The 24,178-nt window shown below is 46.1% G+C and overlaps 1 protein-coding gene across 3 annotated transcripts in view; it reads right to left on the bottom strand.

The window, feature by feature from the left end:
- The window catches only part of LOC140424932 (cilia- and flagella-associated protein 69-like), a 186,983-nt gene that overhangs the window by 26,991 nt on the left and 135,814 nt on the right, over window positions 1-24,178 (bottom strand). Inside the window, exons 18-19 of one of the 3 annotated variants that reach the window (XM_072508615.1) lie at window positions 4,081-4,218; window positions 3,608-3,684 (exon numbers count right to left, since the gene is read on the bottom strand). In XM_072508615.1, the coding sequence (XP_072364716.1) occupies window positions 3,608-3,684; window positions 4,081-4,218 (215 nt within the window). Of the gene's footprint in view, window positions 1-3,607; window positions 3,685-4,080; window positions 4,219-19,476; window positions 20,220-24,178 lie in introns of those variants that run through there. The other 2 variants (XM_072508616.1, XM_072508617.1) reach the window with 2 other exon arrangements.

Below are 24,178 nucleotides of genomic sequence, written 5' to 3'. Positions count from 1 at the left end.
ATGTGCACAAATATATACATAAATGTGCTTTAGCCCCTATAACTAAACTGTGCCCTGCATCTGTGCCAGCTGAACTGGTGTCTAACTTTCTGGCCTTACGGGTCCTAACGCTATGTCTAGGTGGGTTCCAAGATAATACACCAGGAGTGGAGGCGGCCTGCTGTGATTCTCACCCTGTGACCTGGGTCCTCGTTTGCGGGCGTCTTCGGGGGAGACTGGGCCTGGATGGGTCCTGCTGCTGCTCAGGTGTCCCAGGTGGTATGGTGCCACCATGATAGCCTGCTGCCCACTAGATGCATTAGGGACTGTGGGGGGGGGGGGGGGCTCTAACACCTGCGCCCTGGCACAGGGAATATCGGTGGCTGGCAGCCTCCTTTCCGGGCCAAAGGACAAGGTCATCCGTCTCTCCTCCATGGCATCCAGGAGCGTCTCGAGCTCTGTGTCACGAAACGTGGGGCCGCGGGTCTTACTGCCATCTTGTTGGCAGGGCTGATGTATGTGGTGAGTGAATTGTGTATTTTCAGCTACAGCTTGTCAGCCTCCGAAGTGTCAATCACAAAACTGGCGAATCCGGCACCGTTTCTCATTGGAATCGATTGTGTTCCACGTGGTGCCTGAGTTAGCCCCTCAGCAATAGCAGAATCGGTCCAAGTGCGGCGCCAGTTTTGCTGTCATGGATTTCTACGAATTCTGCGTCAGCATCTTAGTCTCAGAATCGGAGAATCCCGTACATGGTGTGTGAATTTCAAGGCTAAGAATCTGTAGTTTCCAATACTTTACCAAATTAATAAACTAGATTAGAATTAATGTGTATAACTAAAATAATCAATTGGACAAATATTTTAGCTAATGTTGTTATCATAGAATTTACAGTGCAGAAGGAGGCCATTTGACCATCGAGTCTGCACCGGCTCTTGGAAAGAGCACCCTACCCAAGGTCAACACCTCGACCCTATCCCCACAACCCAGTAACCCCACCCAACACTAAGGGCAATTTTGGACACTAAGGGCAATTTATCATGGCCAACCCACCTAACCTGCACATCTTTGGACTGTGGGAGGAAACCGGAGCACCCGGAGGAAACCCACGCACACACGGGGAGGATGTGCAGACTCCGCACAGACAGTGACCCAAGCCGGATTCGAACCTGGGACCCTGGAGCTGTGAAGCAATTGTGCTTTAAACAATGCTACCGTGCTGCCCTCACATGTGTTAGTGTAACCTCACATGCATATACTGTTTTTTTTTACGCTTAGGGAAATAGCGGGGGAAGTGGTGGAAGGATCTTTGAGCTGATTATCACCATGGTGAACCGTGTTGAACGCTTCTTCTGTTATCAACAAGTTCTGGCGTTGGATGCAAATACGGACCTTCGCACATACGGACATTCGCAAATACGGACCTTCTGGTCCATGGGTAGGGGCGCTACCACTGCCTCCTTATTTATAGCTCATGACATAAGTAAACAATTTAGAAAGACATGGCAGGGCAGGTGGTGTGCTGAGGTTGCAGCACTTGTGGACAGCACTGAAGTCCTGGACAATCATATTTGCAGAAATTAATGCAATATGAGGAACTTCAACTGAGAGAGTTAAACCTGCCAGGCTATCTGCTGGGCACAGTCCTTTCCTGCTTCTCGTTAAATTATGATTTGACAAGTGGTTATGTTTTGGGATTGTGTCTTCAAATTAGGATAAAATAAAGAGGGTCATATGACTTGTTCTACTGTCTGCCTGACAGGAAGCCTGGGCGGTTCGATTTTTAGAGACTAAAGGGTCCCCAAATGGTCTTACTGGAAATAAAGTCCCATGTCGGTTATTCTTGGAGACAACGGGAGCAGCACAGTGGATACACTGTGAACCGTCAAAGTCTGAGAAAAGTGCTGCGAATGTCTGGTTGTAAACACTTATGCTTTAAACTGTCTATTTAGTTCCAAAATGAAAGAGTTGGGCTCTCAAAGGTAGCTAATCAGCACCTCTACCTGGATACATGACTCAATTGATTCACACTGCCATAGAAATGGGTTTTGAGAGGGGAAAGATTTCTTAGATATCCCTGGAAAATCACAGGCACAGTTTGCTCTGTGAGGACATGGGAGAGAAAGAGCAGTTTGAAGCCAAAAGGCCAAATATCTTTATGGTTTACTGTGCAGGAATGCAGCTGGAAGTTCATTCTTGGATGGGAAAGGACAAATTTGAGGGGATTTAAATTAGGCTGAAAAATTTGCCTTGCTTTAGCTAGAGGATAAGTCTCCAGGAAAACCTGTGCAGTGAAAGACAGTTCTGAAGTTAAACATTTCCAGAATGGAAAAAGAAAAGATTAAAAGAGCAATCATGAATTCCCCAGAACCCAGTTAAGTCCAGGATATCACTGGGGCCAGGCTGGCTGGCCCTAGAGAAGGGAATAGTGGGGCATGTTGGACAGTGCTGGGGTGGGTGGAAGCAGGAGGGAGAACTATGGGAAATCTGATTTCTGCCGGGAGTCTGACAAGAAGTACTTCACTCCCCGTTCACAGATCAGCAGGGTCAAACCTGCTAGGCTGCATGATGGGCGTCTTCTGTCATTCATTAAATCTGAGTAGTGGCAGTATGAGATCGTTAAGTGGCATTAATTACTAAAAAAGGGTCTCAATTGGGCCTTAGTGGGGTGACCCACCCATGAATCCCTCACAGCTCATTAAATCGTGGCATGAGTCTGCCCGCTTACTTTCTGGCCTGGGAGGTGGCTGGTAAAATGCAGCACATGTATAATTATAGAAAATTAAACACATCAACAAAGAACAGGGAAGAGCAGGTTTTGATTCATGGACACCAATGCTAGAGAGTTTTGCAATGGGATATGCTCCACTTTATACTGGCTTGTATCAGATTCCTGGTGAATTGTGTAACTGTGGTTATGGATAGGGCATTAAACTAAAAGAGTTAGGGCGGGATCAGGTGAAGTCAAATATAGAAATCTTAAGAAGTTTAATCTTCTAAACTTATAGTGTGATTAGTGAATATGCTCAGTTTAAAAAAAAAATACAAACTGCTGCTTTGCCGCCTTCCTCATCCACCCTTCCACCAGCCGCCCCTCCTGCTTCCTGAACCTCCCTCTCCCTGACACTTCCAATCCGCAAACCTTCTGTTCCCCGATTCTCCTGCAACCCTGACCTTCCCGCAACCTTGACCCTCCTGCTTCCCCACCTTCCTGTTCCCTGATCCACCATTCACCATGTTGATGAATGGGAAGGTCATGGATTTGGAGAGTTGGTGAGCTGGAGGGTTGCAGAGCAGGAGGATAGAGTGGGAAGGTGGGAGGGCAGGCGGGTTGGGGAGTGGGAGGGTTAGTGAGCAAGAGGGTCAGCGAATGGGAAAGTCGCAAAGCAGGAGGGTTTCAGAGTAGGATGTTTTGTGAAGTGGGAAGGTTGGTGAGCAGGAGGCTTGGTGAGGGGGAGGGTTGCAGAACAAGAGGATTGCAGAGTGGGAGTGAGTCATGGAAAGGGGGGTCAGGGAGCAGGAGGTTTGTGAGTGCTAAATGAGACATAGCTGAACTTGTATCAATAAATATATTTAAAAAAAATATCTGCTGCATATTTATATATGCCTTACTCTGAAACAACTGTACCTTAAAGTCCAGGTATCGGTGTACAATGGCAAGTGTTGCGTAATCACGTGCAGACAAACCGGGTAGATGTTCAAAACCTTAGGAAATATACACTGACAGTATAATTTTGAACTTAAATGATTATATATTTACAAACTTTAAAAATTATGATTATACTTAATGTTCACTTGAACAAAACGCAGTGAGACATTTTTCTATCTGAAATGTGCTATCACAATTCAGTTTTGTTACTGATAACACCAGGCCTGGAACTGGCCAGGTAATAATGAACCTGGACAAATGTTATAATTTTTATGATATAGTTTAATAATAGATTCCACAGCATGTGCTGATCACTGCACATTCAGAGAGGATGTTAATGAACAGATTGTAATTATATATTTATATTCAGTTTTAATTTAGGTTTTTGTTCTGATAATCAATTTTTAAAATTTGTATGGCAAGTGTAATGATCTTGTAATAACTTGTCTTACCTAATTTACAAAAAATCGAATAAATTTTCACCCTTGAATTTTCGAAAAGATCAATTACTGCAGGACTGGGACGACTGGCTGGCAAAGTGGTAATTCCGTATTCATCCTGCATAATCCCAATCAGAGGCTTTTTGGCATCTAAATTGGTTCAGGAACACAAGTTGAAATATCGAATACAATTGCCCAAGAATACAGTTGAATGAGAAAATTAGCAGGATAATTACATGTTACGTTTATGCCGCCCACCCCCAGTTTTTCTTCCTAGATTTTGGTAACGACATGAAACTTGGAAATGTAGTAAACAAGGAAGGTAGTAATAATACATGTCAAGAGGACATGGACAGGCTGGTGGGATGGGCAGACATATGAAATTAAACACAGAAAAGTTTGAGTTGATACATTTTGATAGGTAGAACGAGGAAAGACAATACAAGCTAAGTGGTATATTTTAAGAATAGAGACCTGGGGGAGTTTATGCATAAATCTTTAAAAGTGATAGGACAGGTTAACAAAGCAGTTAATAAAGCTACTACACTTCTGGAAAAAAAAACTTTGCAGAGGGCAAAGAAGAGATTTACTAGAAATGTTTCAGAGATTAGGGATTACAGAAACATGGATGGACCAGCCTTGTTCCCCTTCGAGCAGAGATGGCAAAGATTCGGTTTGGTGGAGGTGTTTAAAATCATAAAGGATTTAGATAGAGTAAATGTTTTATTTTATTTTTTATTCATTTACTGGATGTGAACGTTGCTGGTTAGGCCAGCATTTATTGTCCATCCCTAGTTGCCCTTCAGAAGGTGGTGGTGAGTTGCCTTCTTAAACCGCTACAGTTCTTTGGGTGTAGGTACACCCACTGTGTTGTTAGGGAGGGAGTTCTAGAATTTTGCCCCAGCAACAATGAAGGAAGGGCAATATATTTCCAAGTCAGGGTGGTGAGTGACTTGGAGAGGAACCTCCAGGTGGTGGGGTTCCCAGACATCTGCTGCTCTTGTCCTTCTAGATGGTAGCGGTTGTGACAAATATGATATAAAATAACTGTTTTAGAGATATTAGTTACTGTAATGTAGAGATAGGCCAGTCTCATTCTGGTGAGTTCACAGACAAAGGATTTCAGAACGCATGGCAAAGCAAGGGGGAGGAGTGTCCAGCAAAGGAGGAGAAAAGGATGCTGGCTAATAGGGGGCCAGAGGAAGGGATTGGAAGTGAGCCAATTAGGATGTATGGCCAGGTCAGGAGGGGTATAGGATGACCTATGGGAATCGTGTATGTGAAACTTGATGCCATTTGAATGTATGTGCAGAAATCCCTTTGTCTTCTTCTTCATTCGTTTCCCGGGGTCTAGGAGACTAGTTGTGTCCTGTGCCTGTGTGAAATGAATCAGGCTTGCAAGTCAAATAAAATAACTAATGCTATACCTGCAAATCCATCTCGACATTTATTGAGGCCAGACTGACGGGTAAAGAAAATTGTATTTTGTCATTTGGTGCCCGAAACCTGGGATTTCTCAAGACGGTTCTGACCAACCGCGAAATCAGAATTAGACTGATTATGAACAGGGAGAGTGGGAAAACGGGCCCACAATGTACAGCTGGAAAATGACCGTGCATTGCTTTTTCCCCTCTTCTTATCGTCTGATTAGTCTGGTCACTCGCGGTTGGTACTAAAGATCGTCTCGACGAAATCAAAGGTCAGTCTGGGGATTAGAAATGTAATTGATGGGATTTCATATTGTTGATTCGGCTTGGGTTAGGTTTTGGGTTGATGTAACATCTAAACAGAGATGATTCAATTCCATGTGTGAGTTCTGATTCGGCTTGGGTTAGGTTTTGGGTTGATGTAACATCTAAACAAAGATGATTCAATTCCATATGTGAGTGTTTTGAATAACTGATGTGACCTCAGGATGAGGGTTCAGTTCAATGAGTGTTTTTAAATCTGAAGATGATTCAACTCCATGTGTGAGTGTTTTAAATCTATAGTTGATTAAGCTAAAATTGTACCCTTGGACTGTAGTGGCGAAAAACGCAGTTTTGAGGACTAGTTGAGATTATGGGGAATTGCTTGGATAACACAAATGATCCAGGTATGCCACTGCAAATATTATGCGATATTTATCCGGATAAAGCAAAAGATTTCAGGAAAATGTCAGCAACGTTAAGGAGCAAATTGGGTGATGAATGGCCACTAGGGGGCACCAAAGACCTAGAAATCATAAAAAAAATTCAGGGACACATCTGGAAAAAGAGTCAAAGTATGAAAGCAAAAGAATTAATTGGATTATGGAGTCAATATTGTCAAGAGGAAAAAGATAAGATCATGTTATCAAGTTGGCAGGACAATGCCCTTAAAATGGGAATTCCAATTAGTGAAGGGGGTAACGGTTCAATCATGGAGGATGAGACAACTGTGCTATATTTCTATCACCCCCCCAGTGGTGGACGTTAGACATTGAACATTCACTGCATCACGTTACCCTGGCCTATGACAGAACCGGACAAAACAGGGAGTTGGAGGACAAATACCAGCCATTAATTGGGACCGAATGGCCAGTCAAAGTTACAGCCACAGTCACGGGAAAAGAAGGTACAGCTGATTTTGTTACAATACCACCACATTTATGGCCACAGTCAGCTTCGGTAAGGCCTCATATTACACGTCAGGTCCACGACAAGTACCATGCTAGGGATCTGGGGCCTATGGTAAGGAGGGCAGTGGATCATTCAGATCCAACAGAGTACGCACTCCAAGTCACGCCAGACGGCACTGCCATAAAATATTTTGAGGTCCCTGAAACGATTAACACTCGACTGCAGCATCACCGGGGACATGATGTTTTGGAATATGTCAATCCACAGGTCTGGGCGGAATACCCATCACAAGTGGGAAAGACAAATGTTACACCTATTAAGGTAACGATTAAGGACCTTGTAAAGCTGCCTTCCATTCGGCAATACTCCCTGAAATCCCAAGCTGCCCCGTCTATAGACAAATTAATCCAAGAGCTGTTGCAACAGGGTATTTTGGTCCCTTCCCAATCAGAATGTAACACCCCCATACTTGCTGTGCCTAAACCAGCCAAACCAGACCAGTACCGATTAGTACAGGATTTACGTTCAATCAATGCCATCGTACAGCCGTTACATGCTCTCGTCCCTAACCCTGCCCACATACTGGCTCAAATTCCAGCTCAAGCCCGGGTCTTCGCCATAATTGACTTTCAGCACGCCTTCTTTGCCCTCCCACTTGCAACTGAAAGCCAATATTTGTTTGCCTTCACTTACAATGGACAGCAGTATACCTGGACCCGACTGCCACAGGGGTTCGTCAACTCACCTACGCTCTTCTCCAGATGTCTACAGACCCAACTCCAGGCCTTGACATTGGAGCATGGTTCCACTCTAGTGCAGTATGTAGATGACATATTGGTAGCAAGTCCTGACGAGCCCAGTAATAGGGATGATGTGATCCAGCTATTAAACCACCTATCCTCGTTGGGTTATGTTGTTTCACAATCAAAGGTCTTGGTGGCTCAGAGAAAGGTTAAGTTCTTAGGAGTTTTACTTACAGCCACAGAAAGAAGTCTCGAACCCAGTAGGATTGAACCAATATGCCAATTCCCCGCCCCTACAATAGCCAAGGAGGTCCGTCATTGGCTGGGTATGGTGAATTATTGTCGGCAGTGGATACCAAACATCGCTGTCTATACAAAGCTGCTGACGCCATACACTAGTGAAGGGGGGAATTTTACTCTCACCACCGAGGCACTCGAAGCCTTCCGTTGCCTGAAGCAGGCCTAGTTACAAGCACCGGCCCTCGGGAGGCCCTTGTACAACCGACCGTTCCAGATATACTGTACTGTTCTGGAAGGATGTTCAACAGCGGTACTCACCCAGCAACATGGGGACAAGCACCTGCCCGTAGCATATTACTCTTCCAAACTCGACCCAGTGGCATTGGGCCACCCTGTTTGCACCCAGATCTTGGCAGCGATATACAATAGTTTGCAAGCTGCTGCCAATATCACTCTCCAACAGGATATTACGGTATATAGCTCCCACTCGGTAATCGCACTATTGGGGCAACTGCAAACTCAACATCTTACCGCAGCTCGTCAGAATAGGTATGAGAAGTACCTTTTGAACAATCCACGCCTGACATTTAAATACTGTACCACTATCAATCCAGCCTGTTTTCTTAGCGGACCCCCTGTCCATGAGGACGCACCTGGTCACGACTGTTTAGCCTTGATTCAGGAAACTACCACAATAAGGGACGATCTGAGTGATATTCCATTAGAACAACCTGACATGATTATGTATGTTGATGGCAGTGCATTAGTAAGCCCCACTGGCTGGAGATTGTCCGGTTATGCAATCGTAGAACAGGATGGTCTGATCCTAGAAGCGGCAACTTTCCAGACCCCTTATTCAGCCCAACAAGCCAAACTTTTTGCCCTCACCCGTGCATGTATACTTGGGGTAGATCGTCAGGTAAATATTTACACTGACTCCCAATACGCTTTCGGGGTAGTTCATGACTTCGGACAACTCTGGAAGAATAGGGGATTCCTTACCTCGGCAGGCACGGAAATGTCCCACCGGGTTTAGTTAATGACTTACTGCAGGCCCTCCTTATGCCCGCGCAGATTTCCGTCATTAAATGCGCTGCCCACACAAACGGTAAGACCCCAGTTGACGTTGGTAATGAACAAGCAAATTGTGCAGCGCGGACAGCCGTGCAAATTCAGCAAGTGATGGTGCCTAAAATGATAAGTCAGACTAAACGATCTACTATAAATATGTCTGCTTCTGACAAGCCAATGCCAACCATCCAAGATGTCATAAGGTTACAGGAGGCTGCTCCTGAAAGTGATAAACAAATGTGGAAACGGTTAGGTTGTACATATGATTCTGTTTCCTCTTTATGGACCACACCAGCACATCAGACTTGTATGTCTGATGTACTGGCTTTATGGGTCACTGAATGTGTACACTTTGGAACTCATTGTGGGGCTCGGGGGACTAGTGATTTGTTGCTGGACACTTGGTGGCACCCTAAAATGCAGGGGTTGGCTCAGAGTATCAGCACTCGGTGTTTGATTTGTCAGCAATATAACACCAGCAAAGGTATCCCTTGTGGTATGAGGCAAACCCCGTTGCCCACTGGTCCCTTTGAGACGCTCCAGGTGGATTACATTGAGTTGGAAAGGTGTCAATGTTGTCAATATTATAAATATGCTTTGGTTATTGTGGATGTGTTCAGTAGATGGGTTGAGGCGTATCCGACTATCGATAATAAAGCTGCTACTGTGGTTAAAGGTCTGATGCGGGAAATCATTCCCCGGTACAGAATACCAGCTCAGTTGAGTTCTGATAACGGGCCTCATTTTCTTGGACAGATTAACCTGCCTCCCTTCCCCAGTGCTATTTTACAGGTGTGGAGCATGATGGGGTGGCTACGCACCGCCTGTGTGATCTTCGGCCTCACCTTGCTTGGAGTGTCATCGGCGACGGACATGGAAAAGGGAAATATTATCTACATTTGTAACCCCAACGAAACTACAAGGACATTTCGGTTATGCAGAGGTGATGTTCTTCGCTGCCCCCATATACGAGGACATGGTATCGACTCATGGAAGGTCATCAGGTTGAGGGAAAATGCAGGACTCATGAAGCAATTGCACCGGTCCCGGCGATGGGAAGGGAACATTACATGGACATTGCCTTGTTTTTGGAGTACATGTAAATTTGATTTTGGATGTGTTAAGATTGGTGAGATAAAGGTAAAATCAGACCGTCAGGCGAGGGTAGGAAGAGGTTGTGAGAGAGAGAGGGGAACTAGAGAGAGGACGGGGCGTGTAAGGAGGGGAGTACAACTCGAACGTAGGTTATCAGGAGATACGCTTAATTTAGTTTAAGGCCAAACTGAGGAAAATCCGGGTAGTATGAATCTCTTCTACCAGATTTACCACCGCTTGTATGGACACGGATGGGTTGTCTGCTACCCGAACCCCGCAACGGTGTCTAGGTTATTTTCTGTTTCACCGCTTTGGGGCACTCCCCAAAGGATGGTTCATTGTCAGCGTTCCGAGCCACCGCCCGAGCAAGTCACTCTTCCTTACGATCCGGGTTCAACACAACCGGCTATTTGCCTTCCCCTTCCTCGGGATAATTCCCACTCACAGTATGATAGGCTGCAACGGTGGAGGGCGTACATATCTAGCCACTTCACTCCCAATAGGGATTCCCGGTCGTACGAGAATTGTTTCAGCAGTGAAGGATACGGCTGTTTGCTGGTAGAGGTGGAAAGGAATATAACATGTCTGTTCCCCACCTGTACGGACAGGAGGTGTCATATCACCCAGGCGTCTGGCCAATGCGTTTGTTATAACACCACCTGCGTTCCATTGAACGCCGGCCTCCAGCTCCTTTGTGGCTGGGTGAATGTCTCTCATATCACTGTTGGGACTAGGGCTTTCCGCATTGCTAGGCGGCCCGAATGGGCGTTTCAAAGCTGGATAAACTGGGCTACTGGGGGATCCCTGCGCAACCAATATACTGATTGTGATGCTAGCCTGCACACGGAGCAAGGATACTACTTTTTATTTAATGGCACAGCGACCAATGTTTTGTCACCCCCATTTCCCCACCAAATTGCTATTGGGACTCTAGTCCCTACCACAGTCCCCTGCCCCTCGGCGTGGATGCTGCATACTAAAGGTGCTGTCTAAGAATCCTTGATGAGTTACTGCAGTGCATCTTGTAGATGGTACACACGGCTGCCACTGTTCATCAGTGGTGGAGGGTTTGAATGTTTGCGAAAGGAGGAGCGACCAAGCGGGCTGCTTTGTCCTGGATGGTGTCAAGCTTCTTGAGTATTGTTGGAGCTGCACTCATCCATGCAAGTGGAGAGCGAACCATTACACCCCTGACTTGTGCCTTATAGATGGTGGACAGGCTTTGGGGGGTCAAGAGGTGAGTTACTCATCGTAGGATTCCTTGCCTTCGACCTACTCTGGTAACCACAGTATTAATGTGGCTAGTCCAGTTCAGTTTCTGATCAATGGTAACCCCAGGTTGTTGATTGTGGGGGATTCAGCTATGGTAATGCCATTGAATTTTAAGGGGCGATGGTTAGATCCTCTCTTGCAGGAGATGGCCATTGCCTGGCACCTGTGTAGCGTGAATGTAACTTGCCACCTGTCAGCCCAAACTCCACTTCTGACCTTATGATAGAAAGAAAGTCATTGATGAAGCAGCTGAAGATGGTTGGGCCTAGGTCACAACCCTGAAGGACTCCTGCAGTGATGTTCTGGAGCTGAGATGTTTGACTTCCAACCACCACAACCATTTTCCTTTGTATCAGGTATGACTCCAACCAGCGGAGAGTTTTCCCCCTGATTCCGATTGACTCCAGTTTAGCTAGGGCTCCTTGATGCCATACTCGATCAAATGCTGCCTTGATGTCAAGGGCAGTCACTGCCACCTCACCTCTGGCATTCATCTCTTTCTCCATGTCTGAATCAAGGCTGTAATAAGGTCAGGAGCTGAGTGACCTTGGTGGAAACCAAACTGAGCCTCCGTGAGTAGGTTATTGCTGAGTAAATGTCGCTTGATAGCACTGTTGGTGAGTCCTTTCATCACTTTGCTGATGATGGAGAGTAGACTGATAGGGTGGTAATTGATTGGGTTGCTTTTGCCCTGTTTCTTGTGTACAGGACACACATGGGAAATTCTCCACATTGCCAGGTAGATGCCAGTGTTGTAGTTGTGCTGGAACAGCTTGGCTAGGGGTGCGGTAAGTTCTGGAACACAATTCTTCAGTACTATTTCCGGAATATTGTTAGGGCCCATAGCCTTTGCAGTATCCAGTGCGTTCAGCCATTTCTTGATATCACGGGGAGTGAATCGTATTGGCTGAAGACTGACATCTGTGATGCTGGGAACCTCTGGAGGAGACCGAGATGGACCAACCACTCGGTATTTCTGGCTGAAGATTGTTGAAAATGCCTCAGCCTTGTCTTTTGCACATATTTGCTGGGCTCCTCCATCACTGAGGGGGGATATTTCTGAGCCTCCTATTCCAGTGAGTTGTTGAATTGTCCACCACCATTCACGGCTAGATGTGGCAGGACTGACTGCAGAGCTTAGGTCTGGTGCGTTTAGAACATAGAACATAGAAAAATACAGCACAGAACAGGCCCTTCGGCCCACGATGTTATGCCGAACCTGTGTCCTAGATTAATCATAGATTATCATTGAATTTACAGTGCAGAAGGAGGCCATTCGGCCCATTGAGTCTGCACCGGCTCTTGGAAAGAGCACCCTGCCCAAAGTCAACACCTCCACCCAACACTAAGGGCAAGTTTGGACACTAAGGGCAATTTATCATGGCCAATCCACCTAACCTGCACATCTTTGGACTGTGGGAGGAAACCGGAGCACCCGGAGGAAACCCACGCAGACACGGGGAGGGTGTGCAGACTCCGCACAGACAATGACCCAAGCCGGAATCGAACTTGGGACCCTGGAGCTGTGAAGCAATTGTGCTATCCACAATGCTACCGTGCTGCCCTTAAGAACAAATAAATCTACACTATATTATTTTACCGTAATCCATGTACCTATTCAATAGCTGCTTGAAGGTCCCTAATGTTTCCGACTCAACTACTTCCACAGGCAGTGCATTCCATGCCCCCACTACTCTCTGGGTAAAGAACCTACCTCTGACATCCCCCCTATATCTTCCACCATTCACCTTAAATTTATGTCCCCTTGTAATGGTTTGTTCCACCCGGGGAAAAAGTCTCTGACTGTCTACTCTATCTATTCCCTGATCATCATATAAACCTCTATCAAGTCGCTCCTCATCCTTCTCCTTTCTAATGAGAAAAGGCCTAGCACCCTCAACCTTTCCTCGTAAGACCTACTCTCCATTCCAGGCAACATCCTGGTAAATCTCCTTTGCACCTTTTCCAAAGCTTCTACATCCTTCCTAAAATGAGGCGACCAGAACTGTACACAGTACTCCAAATGTGGTCTTACCAAAGTTTTGTACAGCTGCATCATCACCTCACGGCTCTTAAATTCAATCCCTCTGTTAATGAACGCTAGCACACCATAGGCCTTCATCACAGCTCTATCCACTTGAGTGGCAACTTTCAAAGATGTATGAACATAGACCCCAAGATCTCTCTGCTCCTCCACATTGCCAAGAACTCTACCGTTAACCCTGTATTCCGCATTCATATTTGTCCTTCCAAAATGGACAACCTCACACTTTTCAGGGTTAAACTCCATCTGCCACTTCTCAGCCCAGCTCTGCATCCTATCTATGTCTCTTTGCAGCCGACAACAGCCCTCCTCACTATCCACAACTCCACCAATCTTCGTATCGACTGCAAATTTACTCACCCACCCTTCAACTCCCTCATCCAAGTCATTAATGAAAATCACAAACAGCAGAGGACCCAGAACTGATCCCTGCGGTACGCCACTGGTAACTGGGATCCAGGCTGAATATTTGCCATCCACCACCACTCTCTGACTTCTATCGGTTAGCCAGTTCGTTATCCAACTGGCAAAGTTTCCCACTATCCCATGCCTCCTTAATTTCTGCTAAAGCCTACCATGGGGAACCTTATCAAATGCCTTACTAAAATCCATGTACACTACATCCACTGCTTTACCTTCATCCACATGCTTGGTCACCTCCTCAAAGAATTCAATAAGATTTGTAAGGCAAGACCTACCCCTCACAAATCCGTGCTGACTATTCCTAATCAAGCAGTGTCTTTCCAGATGCTCAGAAATCCTATCCTTCAGTACCCTTTCCATGACTTTGCCTATCACCAAAGTAAAACTAACTGGCCTGTAATTCCCAGGGTTATCCCTATTCCCTTTTTTGAACAGGGGCACGACATTCGCCACTCTCCAATCCCTTGGTACCACCCCTGTTGACAGTGAGGACGAAAAGATCATTGCCAACGGCTCTGCAGTTTCATCTCTTGCTTCCCATAGAATCCTTGGATATATCAAAATTATTTTCAAAATGCCCAACACATCTTCCTTCCTAACAAGTATTTCCTCGAGCTTCCAGTCTGATTCACACTGTCCTCTCCAACAATATGGCCCCTCTCATTTGTAAATACAGAAGAAAAGTACTCGTTCAAGACCTCTCCTGTCTCTTCAGACTCAATACACAATCTCCCACTACTGTCCTTGATAGGACCTACCCTCGCTCTAGTCATTCGCATATTTCTCACATATGTGTAAAAGGCCTTGGGGTTTTCCTTGATCCTACCCGCCAAAGATTGTTCATGCCCTCTCTTAGCTCTCCTAATCCCTTTCTTCAGTTCCCTCCTAGCTATCTTGTATCCCTCCAACGCCCTGTCTGAACCTTGTTTCCTCAGCCTTACATAAGTCTCCTTTTTCCTCTTAACAAGACATTCAACCTCTCTTGTCAACCATGGTTCCCTCACTCGACCATCTCTTCCCTGCCTGACAGGGACATACATATCAAGGACACGTAGTACCTGTCCCTTGAACAAGTTCCACATTTCACTTGTGTCCTTCCCTGACAGCCTATGTTCTCAACTTATGGACTTCAATTCTTGTCTGACAACATCGTATTTACCCTTCCCCCAATTGTAAACCTTGCCCTGTTGCAAGCACCTATCCCTCTCCATTACTAAAGTGAAAGTCACAGAATTGTGGTCACTATCTCCAAAATGCTCCCCCACTAACAAATCTATCACTTGCCCTGGTTCATTACCAAGTGCTAAATCCAATATTGCCCCTCCTCTGGTCGGACAATCTACATACTGTGTTAGAAAAGCTTCCTGGACACACTGCACAAACACCACCCCATCCAAACTATTTGATCTAAATAGTTTCCACTCAATGTTTGGGAAGTTAAAGTCACCCATGACTACTACCCTGTGACTTCTGCACCTTTCCAAAATCTGTTTCCCAATCTGTTCCTCCACATCTCTGCTACTATTGGGGGGCCTATAGAAAACTCCTAACAAGGTGACTGCTCCTTTCCTATTTCTGACTTCAATCCATACTCCTCGAACTGCCTTTCTGCAGCTGTTATACTATCTCTAATTAACAATGCCACCCCCCCCCCCCACCTCTTTTACCACCCTCCCTAATCTTATTGAAACATCTATAACCAGGGACCTCCAACAATCATTTCTGCCCCTCTTCTATCCAAGTTTCGGTGATGGCCACCACATCATAGTCCCAAGTACCGATCCATGCCTTAAGTTCACCCACCTTATTCCTGATGCTTCTTGCGTTGAAGTATACACACTTCAACCCATCTCCGTGACTGCAAGTACTCTCCTTTGTCAGTGTTCCCTTCCCCACTGCCTCATTACACGCTTTGGCGTCCTGAATATCGGCTACCTTGGTTGCTGGACTACAAATCCGGTTCCCATTCCCCTGCCAAATTTGTTGTGGAATCGCTTAGCTTTGACTAATACTTGCTGCTTATGCTGTTTGGCACACAAGTAGTCCTGTGTTGAGCTTCACCAGGTTGACACCTCATTTTTCGGTATGATGATGTTGCTCCTGGCATACTCTCCTGCACTCTTCATTAAACCAGGGTTGATCCCCTGGCTTGGTGGAATTGGTAAAGTGGGGATATGCCAGGCCATGAGGTTGCAGATAGTGGTTGAATACAATTCTGCTGCTGCTGATGGCCCACAGCACTTCATTGATGCCCAGTCTTGAGTTGCTAGATCTGTTCAAAGTCTATCCCATTTAGCACAGTGGTAGTACCGCACAACACGATGGAGGATATCCTCAATGTGAAGATGGGACTTTGTTTCCACAAGGACTGTGCGTTGGTCACTTCTACCCGATACTGTCATGGACAGATGCATCTGCAGCAGGCAAATTGGTGAGAAGGAAGAGAATAAAGGGAAACTGTTTCCAATACCTGAAGGGTTAATAATGAGATTTAAGGTGATAACCATATGTGACATGGCAAAATCTTTGTTTGACAATTAAGTGGTTAGGATTTGGAATGCACTGCCCGACACAGTAATGGAAACAAATTCAATAGTGTTTTGGGGAAAAGTAGTAGGGATATGATGAAAAGGTCATGGAATAAGGCTGACTGGATAGCTATACCCAAACGTCTATGCATTCCTGATGGGCCAAATGGTCTCCTTCTATGTGATGCTGTTCTCGATCCCACAAAATGTGTTTATTCAGCCAATTTTAGATATTAATAGAAGGCAGTGTGAATTAATTTAGCTTCTCTGCCTCCTTCCAAAAATGTCATCATTTTGTAGAGAGGGATATTATTATTTGATGAGGATAGCTCTCTCCATGTAAAAGTTTTAATGTTTACTAAATTGCAGCTCAGGAATTCCAGAAATTATAAAATTGTTATACAAATTTCACTGATTTAACTTTTTGCATATTAGATGCTAACCGTTCTGTATAGGCATGGGCCTAAATCCTCTGACTCCTGACAGAACCAGTGCTTTCAATGCTGATCAGTTAGAAAAATACATTTACCTGGTTATGTTTAAAAGGGTCTGACTTCTGATGCAGCATCCTGAAGGACTCTCTCATTGGAGATGAATTCATGTGGAGATGCGCAACGAGAATTAGCACAGAGGGCACATCCCTTTTTTACAGCCCTGGCTGCTGTATGGCAAATTTAAAGGTCCAGTTTTTGAATGTGAGTGAAAGGGTAAGTGGGTGAGGTGAGTAATTGGGTAAGTGGGATGGGGATGGATAAGTGGACAAGAGTTGGGTAAGTTGGTGAAGTGGATTAGTGGGTAGGGTGGGTGAGGTGCGGAAGTGGGTGAGGTGAATAAGCTGGTAGAGGATAGGGGTTCGGAGTTAAGGTGTAGGTAGGTACTCAGGTAGGATACTAGTCAGGTTGAGTTGGGGGGTTAATCAGGTGGTAAGGACAGGTAGTCAGGTGGTTGGGGAATGGTTGGGTTGGGGTGCTAGTTGGGTCAGGGCTTGCATGAGGTTAGTTGGATGGTCCGAGGTGGTTGTTTCAGGTGGCACAGTGGCATAATGGTTAGTACTGTTGTCTCACAGTGCCAGGTACCGGGGCTCAATTCCGACCTTGGGTGACTGTGGAGTTCGCACTTTAGAAACATAGAAAAATAGAAAATAGGTGCAGGAGTAGGCCATTCGGCCGTTGGCGCCTGCACCACCATTCAATATGATCACTGCTGATCATGCAAATTCAGTGTCCCACTCCCGCTTTCTCGCCACACTCCTTGATCCCTTTAGCCGCAAGAGCCATGTCCAACTCCCTCTTGAATATATCCAACGAACTGACCCCAACAGCTTTCTGTGGTAGAGAATTCCACAAGTTTACAACTCTCTGAGAAAATAAGTTCTTCCTCCTCTCAGTCCTGAATGGCTTACCCCTTATTCTTAGGCTGTGACCCCTAGTTCTGGACGTCCCCAACATCGGGAACATTCTTCTCGCATATAGCCTGTCCAATCCCCTCAGGATTTTCTATGTTTCTATGAGATCCCCTCTCATTCTTCTAAACTCCAGTGAGTACTAGTCCAGTTGATCCAGTCTTTCTTCATTTGTCAGTGTTGCCTTCCCGGGAATTAGTCTGATGAATCTTCGCTGGGCACCCAGGTCTGCGTGGGTTTCCTCCGGGTGCTCCAGTTTCCTCCCATAGTCCAAAGGTGTGCAGGTTAGATGGGGTTATGCGGTTACAGGGATAGGGCGGGGAATGGGCCTAAGTAGGGTGCTCTTTCAGAGGGTCGGTGTAGACTAGTTGGGCCAAATGGCCTCCTTCTGCACTGTAGGAATTATATGGTTTTATGGATAGTTGGGTTGGGTTGTAGGAATTGTCGGGTTGGGTCAGGAGCACAATCTGGTTGTTGGGGATGGTCAGGTCTGGGCAATAGTTGTATGGTTGTGGGCTAATCGGGAGGGTTAAAGGTTATTCGGATGGGTCAAGAGGGTGGTTGGGAGATCCGGGAGATAACTTGGAAGACAAGGGTGGTTTTGCAGTTATGCAGATGTTGGACTAGGTTTTAGGGCATTTCTCCCATTTTGAGATTAAGGGCAAGAGTTTCACGTTGCACTGGGAGCACCATGCCCAGGTTACCTGGCCCATGGTGCCCGGCGCAATCAGGATCACGCCCACACTAATAATCATATTCAGATAATCATATTTAAATGATTCATTAGGCTTATTTAAATATGCATGGCCTGTTTGAGGCCACATCCTCCTGGTGCCTAGGAGTCACTGCCACACTGGCGAGGCCTCAATCAGGTGCCGATCAGTACTGCTCTCCACTACGTGATGGCCAATCCTGGGTCTTGGAGGCCATTGGAGCCTCGGAGTTAACTAGAGGGATGTATTGAATATCCAGACATAACAACATGAGGCATTTTTTAAAAGATTGTAACTCACTTGTTTGGCCAACATTGAGGAATTCTCCCATCCTCCCCACAGAGGGTTTGGTGGCAGGTGGGAAAGGAGAGGAACCAGAAAGTCAGAAACCCGGCAGTAGAATCATGTTGCAATTATCCCAATGATGGGTTCGTGGAAGGTTGGTCTACCCGCTGGTTGATGGCATGAGAACTATTTGCATGCATTTGCATCTCATGAATGCTAATTAGAACAGTTGCCTGCCGGCATCTTTCTCTACACCAGCGTGAAATTACGTTGGTCCAAAACCCGACTGCTCAAGAGTGGCATGCACAAGGCGGTCCTCAGTTTACAAGTGATGTTGAGGTGAGGACAAGAAAGCATTTCTGCCAGAGTGCTACACAGCTCCTGATACGCTGTTCACCACTCTGCTGGGGTAGACCGGTTTCTGCGTTCCATCTCAATGATAAGCTGGTCTTCATGGACAGCATTGTGCTGCTGGACCCATAGACCCTCCTGTGTCACTAAGTCAGATCAGTATAGTGGCTGGGTTCGAGGACTGCAGGGGTCATCCACCTCCTGGTGCTACACAGCAGTGTTTATCTGGACAGCACTGCACTGCAGGATTAACGCATCCACCGTAACAAAGATCTAAAGTTAGACTGGGGTGGAGTGTGAGCTGACCACTGTGTTACCATGCAGTGTGCTGGGCTGGTATTTCTATATGGCGCCAGAACTTTCAGACCTCCCACTGATGGCGAGCAGAAGAATCAGTTGTGGCCCACCAGGTGATTTGGAGGGCAACTCGCCTGTCCATAATTAATGAAGTTCCAAGTGCAGAATCTGATGTGGGTTCTCGCCATTCTGGCCAGTGGGACCAATGCCACCAGAGCCGCCGGCCATTGCAGTTCCTTTGCAGTTAATGTCTAAATCCAAGAATTCTGCCCTAAACATTTTTTAAAAATGTTTTTATTGAACATTTTTCTTGAGAACAAAATATTATAACAACATAATACAAAACAGATGCATCAAGTTACGATATAAAAAGAACACAATTATTAATCAAGAACACATCCAATCCTATCGCCCCACATTAAACTAAAGAAAATCCCTTAACAATTGATGGTGACTAACTCCTTAAAAAAGGAAATGAGTGGCTGCCATCTTAGGTAGAACCCTTCTATCGACCCCCAAATGGTGTACTTGACCTTCTCTAAATGTAGAAACTCCAAGAGAAAACCCAACCAGGCCGAGGCACTGGGTGGGTAGGAGACTTCCACCCAAGCAAAACTTGCCTCCGGGCTATTAACGAAGCAAAGGCAAGGATATCCGCCATCATCCCCAACTACAGCACCGGCGAGACCGAGACCCTGAAAATGGCCCCCAGCGGACAAGGCTCAGGTTCATCATTGAGAATCTCTAAAGGAGACCCGAAAGCTTAACAACTTGAAACACGACCAGAACATATGCGTATGATTAGTCACCCCCCGAGAACACTGTTCACACCTGTCGTCCACCCCCGAAAGAAAAACATTCATCCTTGCCTTGGTCAGATGAGCTCTGTGCACCAACTTGAACTGGATCAGCCGAAGCCAAGCACAGGGGGACATGGAGTTGACTTTACGAAGAGCCTCGCTCCACACCTTCTCATCCAGAATAGGAACAAATTCACTCTCCCATTTTACCTTCAGTTCATCCAATGGCGCCGACTCTGCTGATAAAGTCTGACCATAAATACCCAAAATATTCCCTCCATCAGACCCTGCCAAAGATAAAATCCTCTTCAACAAGGTGATGCCAGGGGAAAAGAAAGAATAGACTTCTGCAAAAAATCACAAAGTCACCTGACTGTCTATCTCTCTGGAGAAACTCCCTACAGATCCTTAGGGTCTTGCCCGCCAAATAAAGGAAGACTCTAGCACAAGTGGGGAGACACTGAAAATAAAACCAAAATCTCGAGAGGACATTCATTTTAATAGTCTAGCACAATTTAATTTATGGAGCGAGGTCCAGTTGTGGGCCACCCAGATTCGCAGATAATGAAAGTTAGATCTGGCCAGGCGAAAAGGCAACGTACCCAGATGGGGCGGGGTGGGGGGGGGGGGGGGGAGCCAAAACTCCTAAGTAGCTTCATTATCTCATCCATAGTGGAAACTGGATCCGTAATATAAAGAAGCAGATCATCAGCGTACGAGGACACTCACCCTGTGCCCCCTCCCTCTCCGACCTATCCCCTTCCACCTACTGAAGGATAGTAACATTATTGCCAGTGGCTCAAGTGCTAAAGAAAACAGAAGCAGAGACAATGGACATCCCTATCTTGACTGCTATTCAACAGAAAATACCCTGACCTCAACGCAAAAAATTACAAATCTGAAAGTATCTGAACAAATATGTCACTGGGAGTTAAATTTTTTCAGACAGTTCCTCAAAACTGGCAAACCTTTCCTCCACAAATAAGTCCCCAAACCTCTCCAGACCCTTCTCCTCCCACGTCCTAAACTTTGAATCCAAGCTTGCCGGCAAAAATATTACTACAGAGAGGGGCCAACAACGACATGGAGGTAAATTGTAAATGATGTCTGAATTGCTTCCAGATTCTCAGGGTGGACACCACCACCGGATTCAAAGAAAATCTCGCAGGATTGAACGTAAGTGAGGCAATCACCAAAGCATCTAAACTAGAGCCCTGACAAGAACTCGCCTCCATTTGGATGGACTTGTTTATTGATACGTGTACCGAAAGTACAGCGAAAAGAATTGTTCCGCGTGTAGCTCAGACAGATCATTCCATACATGAAAAGAAAATACATAATAGGGCTAACATAAAATACACAATGTAAATACATAGACACAGGCATCGGGTGAAGCATACAGGAGTGTAGTATTACTCAGTCAAGAAGATGTGTGAAGAGATCAGATCAGTCCATAAGAGGGTCGTTTAGGAGTCTGGTAACAGCGTGGAAGAAGCTGTTTTTGAATCTGTTAGTGCGTGTTCTCAGACTTTTGTATCTCCTGCCTGATGGAAGAAGTTGGAAGAGTGAATAAACCATGTGGGAGGGGTCTTTGATTATGCTGCCCACTTTCCCAAGGCAGCGGGAGATGTAGACAGAGTCAATGGATGGGAGGCGGGTTCGATGGACTGGGCAGTGTTCACGACTCTCTGTAGTTCCTTACGGTCTTGGGCCGAGCAGTTGCCATACCAGGCTGTGATGCAGCCAGATAGAATGCTTTCTATGGTGCACCTGTAAAAGAGTCAAAATGGACATGCCGAATTTCCTTAGTTTCCTGAGGAAGTATAGGCACTGTTATGCTTTCTTGGTCGTAGCGCCGACGTGGGTGGACCTGCACAGATTTTTTGGTGATGTGCACACCTAGAATTTGAAGCTGTCAACAATCTCCACCTCGGCCCCGTTGATGCAGACTGGGATGTGTACAATACCTTTCTTCCTGAAGTCAAGGACCAGCTCTTTAGTTTTGCTGACATTGAGGGAGATATTGTTGTCATTACACCACTCCACTAGGTTCTCTATCTCCCTCCTGTATTCTGACTCATCGTTGTTCAAGATCCGACCCACTCCAGCCATGTCATCAGCAAACGTGTAGATGGAGTTGGAGCCACGTTTTGCCACACAGTCCCGTGTGTATAGGGAGTACAGTAGGGGGCTAAGTACGCAGCCTTGCGGGGCCCCGGTAATAATAATAATAATAATCTTTGTTGTCACAAATAGGCTTACATTAACACTGCAATGAAGTTACTGTGAAAAGTCCCTGGTATTGAGGACTGTCAAGGATCCAGTTGCAGAGTGAGGAGCCAAATCCTAGGTTTTGGAGCTTTGATATGAGCTTGGCTGGGATTACGGTGTTGAAGGCGGATGTAGTCAATAAATAGGAGTCTGATCTAGGAGTCCTTGTTGTCGAGATGCTCCAGGGATGAGTGTAGGGCTAGAGAGATTGAGTCTGCTGTGCACCGGTTGTGGCAGTATGCAAATTGCAGTGGATCTAGACATTCTGGGAGTATGGAGTTGATGTGCCTCATGACCAACCTCTCGAAGCACTTCATTGCGATTGATGTCAAGGCCACCAGATGATAGTCATTGAGGCACATTGCCTGGTTCTTCTTGAAGTAGGTGGGTACCTCGGAACAGTGTAGGGAGAGGTTGAAGATGTCCACAAACTCATCTCCAGCTGGTCCGCGCAGGATCTGAGTGCACGACCAGGGACTCAGTCCGGATCCGTCATCTTCCAAGGGTTCACTTTCAAGAAGGCCAATCAGACTTCGGAAGCTGTGACGGTGGTTATGGGTGTGTCCGGGGCTGCTGGGGCAGTCAACAGCGGTTTGATGGTTTCCTGCTCGAAACGAGCATAGAACGCATTGAGTCCATGGCGGAGGGGTGCGCTGCCGCCGGAGATTCTGCTCGGCTTAGCTTTGTAGCCCTTTATGTTGTTTAAGCCTTGCCAAAACCGACAAGTGTCTGTATTGCTAGTCTGCGACTCTAGCTTGCTCTGATATTATCTTTTGGCATCCCTGATGACTTTGCGGAGGTCGTACCTGGATTTCTTGAATAGGTCCGGGTCGTCTGACTTGAACGCCTCAGACCTGGCCTTCAGTAGGGAGTCAATCTCCTGATTAAGCCATGGTTTCTGGTTGGGGAACGTATGTCCTACTTTTTAGGCACACAGTCACCTCCTACACATTTGCTTATAAAGTCTGTGATGGTGGTTGCATACTCATTTAGGTTGGTTGCTGAGTTCTTAAATATGGACCAGCCCACTGACATTTGCCCCCAAATGGAACACGGATCACTCAGCCACCCCAGCACTTTCTCAATATTGGTAGCCCAATAATAAAATGAGAAAATTGGATAAAGTTAAACCACCTGACTGTCCATCTCTCTGGAGAAACGCCCAATGGATCCTTAGGGTCTTGCCTGCCAAATAAAGGAAGACTCTAGCAAAAGAAGATTTCGGGAGATAAGTGGGGAGACACAAAAATCTAGTGAGGACATTCATTTTAATAGTCTGAACCCTGTCCGCCAAGAACAGGGGGAGGTTATCCCACTTCTGCAAGTCAGACATGACCCCATTCACCAGACTAACATCATTCAATTTATGGAGCGAGGTCCAGTTGTGGGCCACTTGGATTCCCAAATAATGAAAATTAGATCTGGCCAGGCGAAAAGGCAACATACCCAGATAGGCTCCTCTCCTGGGGCAGGGGAGGAAGTATGCACTCTTGCCCAAATTCAACTTATACTCAGAGGAGCCAAAACTTCCCTATTCCCCCCCCACCTATCACCTTCTGCCTACTGCTACGGCCAGTGGGTCAACTGCTAAAGAAAACAGAAGCAGAGACAATGGACATTCCTACCTTGTACTGCTATTCAAAGGAAAATACCCTGACCTCAAGGCATTCGTGCAGACACTAGGGGGGTCCTTTACAGCAAAAGAAATGAACTTTTGCCCAAAACTGAACACAAGAACTAGGAACAGGAGTAGGCCATCTGGCCCCTCGAGCCTGCTCCGCCATTCAATGAGATCATGGCTGATCTTTGTGGACTCAGCTCCACTCTCCGGCCCGTACACCATATCCCCAAATCCCTTTATTCTTTAGAAAGGTATCTATCTTTTTCTTAAAAACGTTTAAAGAAGGAGCATCAACTGCTTCGCTGGGCAAGGAATTCCAGAGATTCACAACCCTTTGGGTGAAGAAGTTCCTCC

This window comes from Scyliorhinus torazame, chromosome 6 (assembly GCF_047496885.1).
Source record: "Scyliorhinus torazame isolate Kashiwa2021f chromosome 6, sScyTor2.1, whole genome shotgun sequence".
Classification (NCBI taxonomy): Eukaryota; Metazoa; Chordata; class Chondrichthyes; order Carcharhiniformes; family Scyliorhinidae; genus Scyliorhinus; species Scyliorhinus torazame.
The sequence above is the reverse complement of the archived record's forward strand: the minus strand, read 5'-3'. Positions and strand labels throughout refer to the sequence as shown.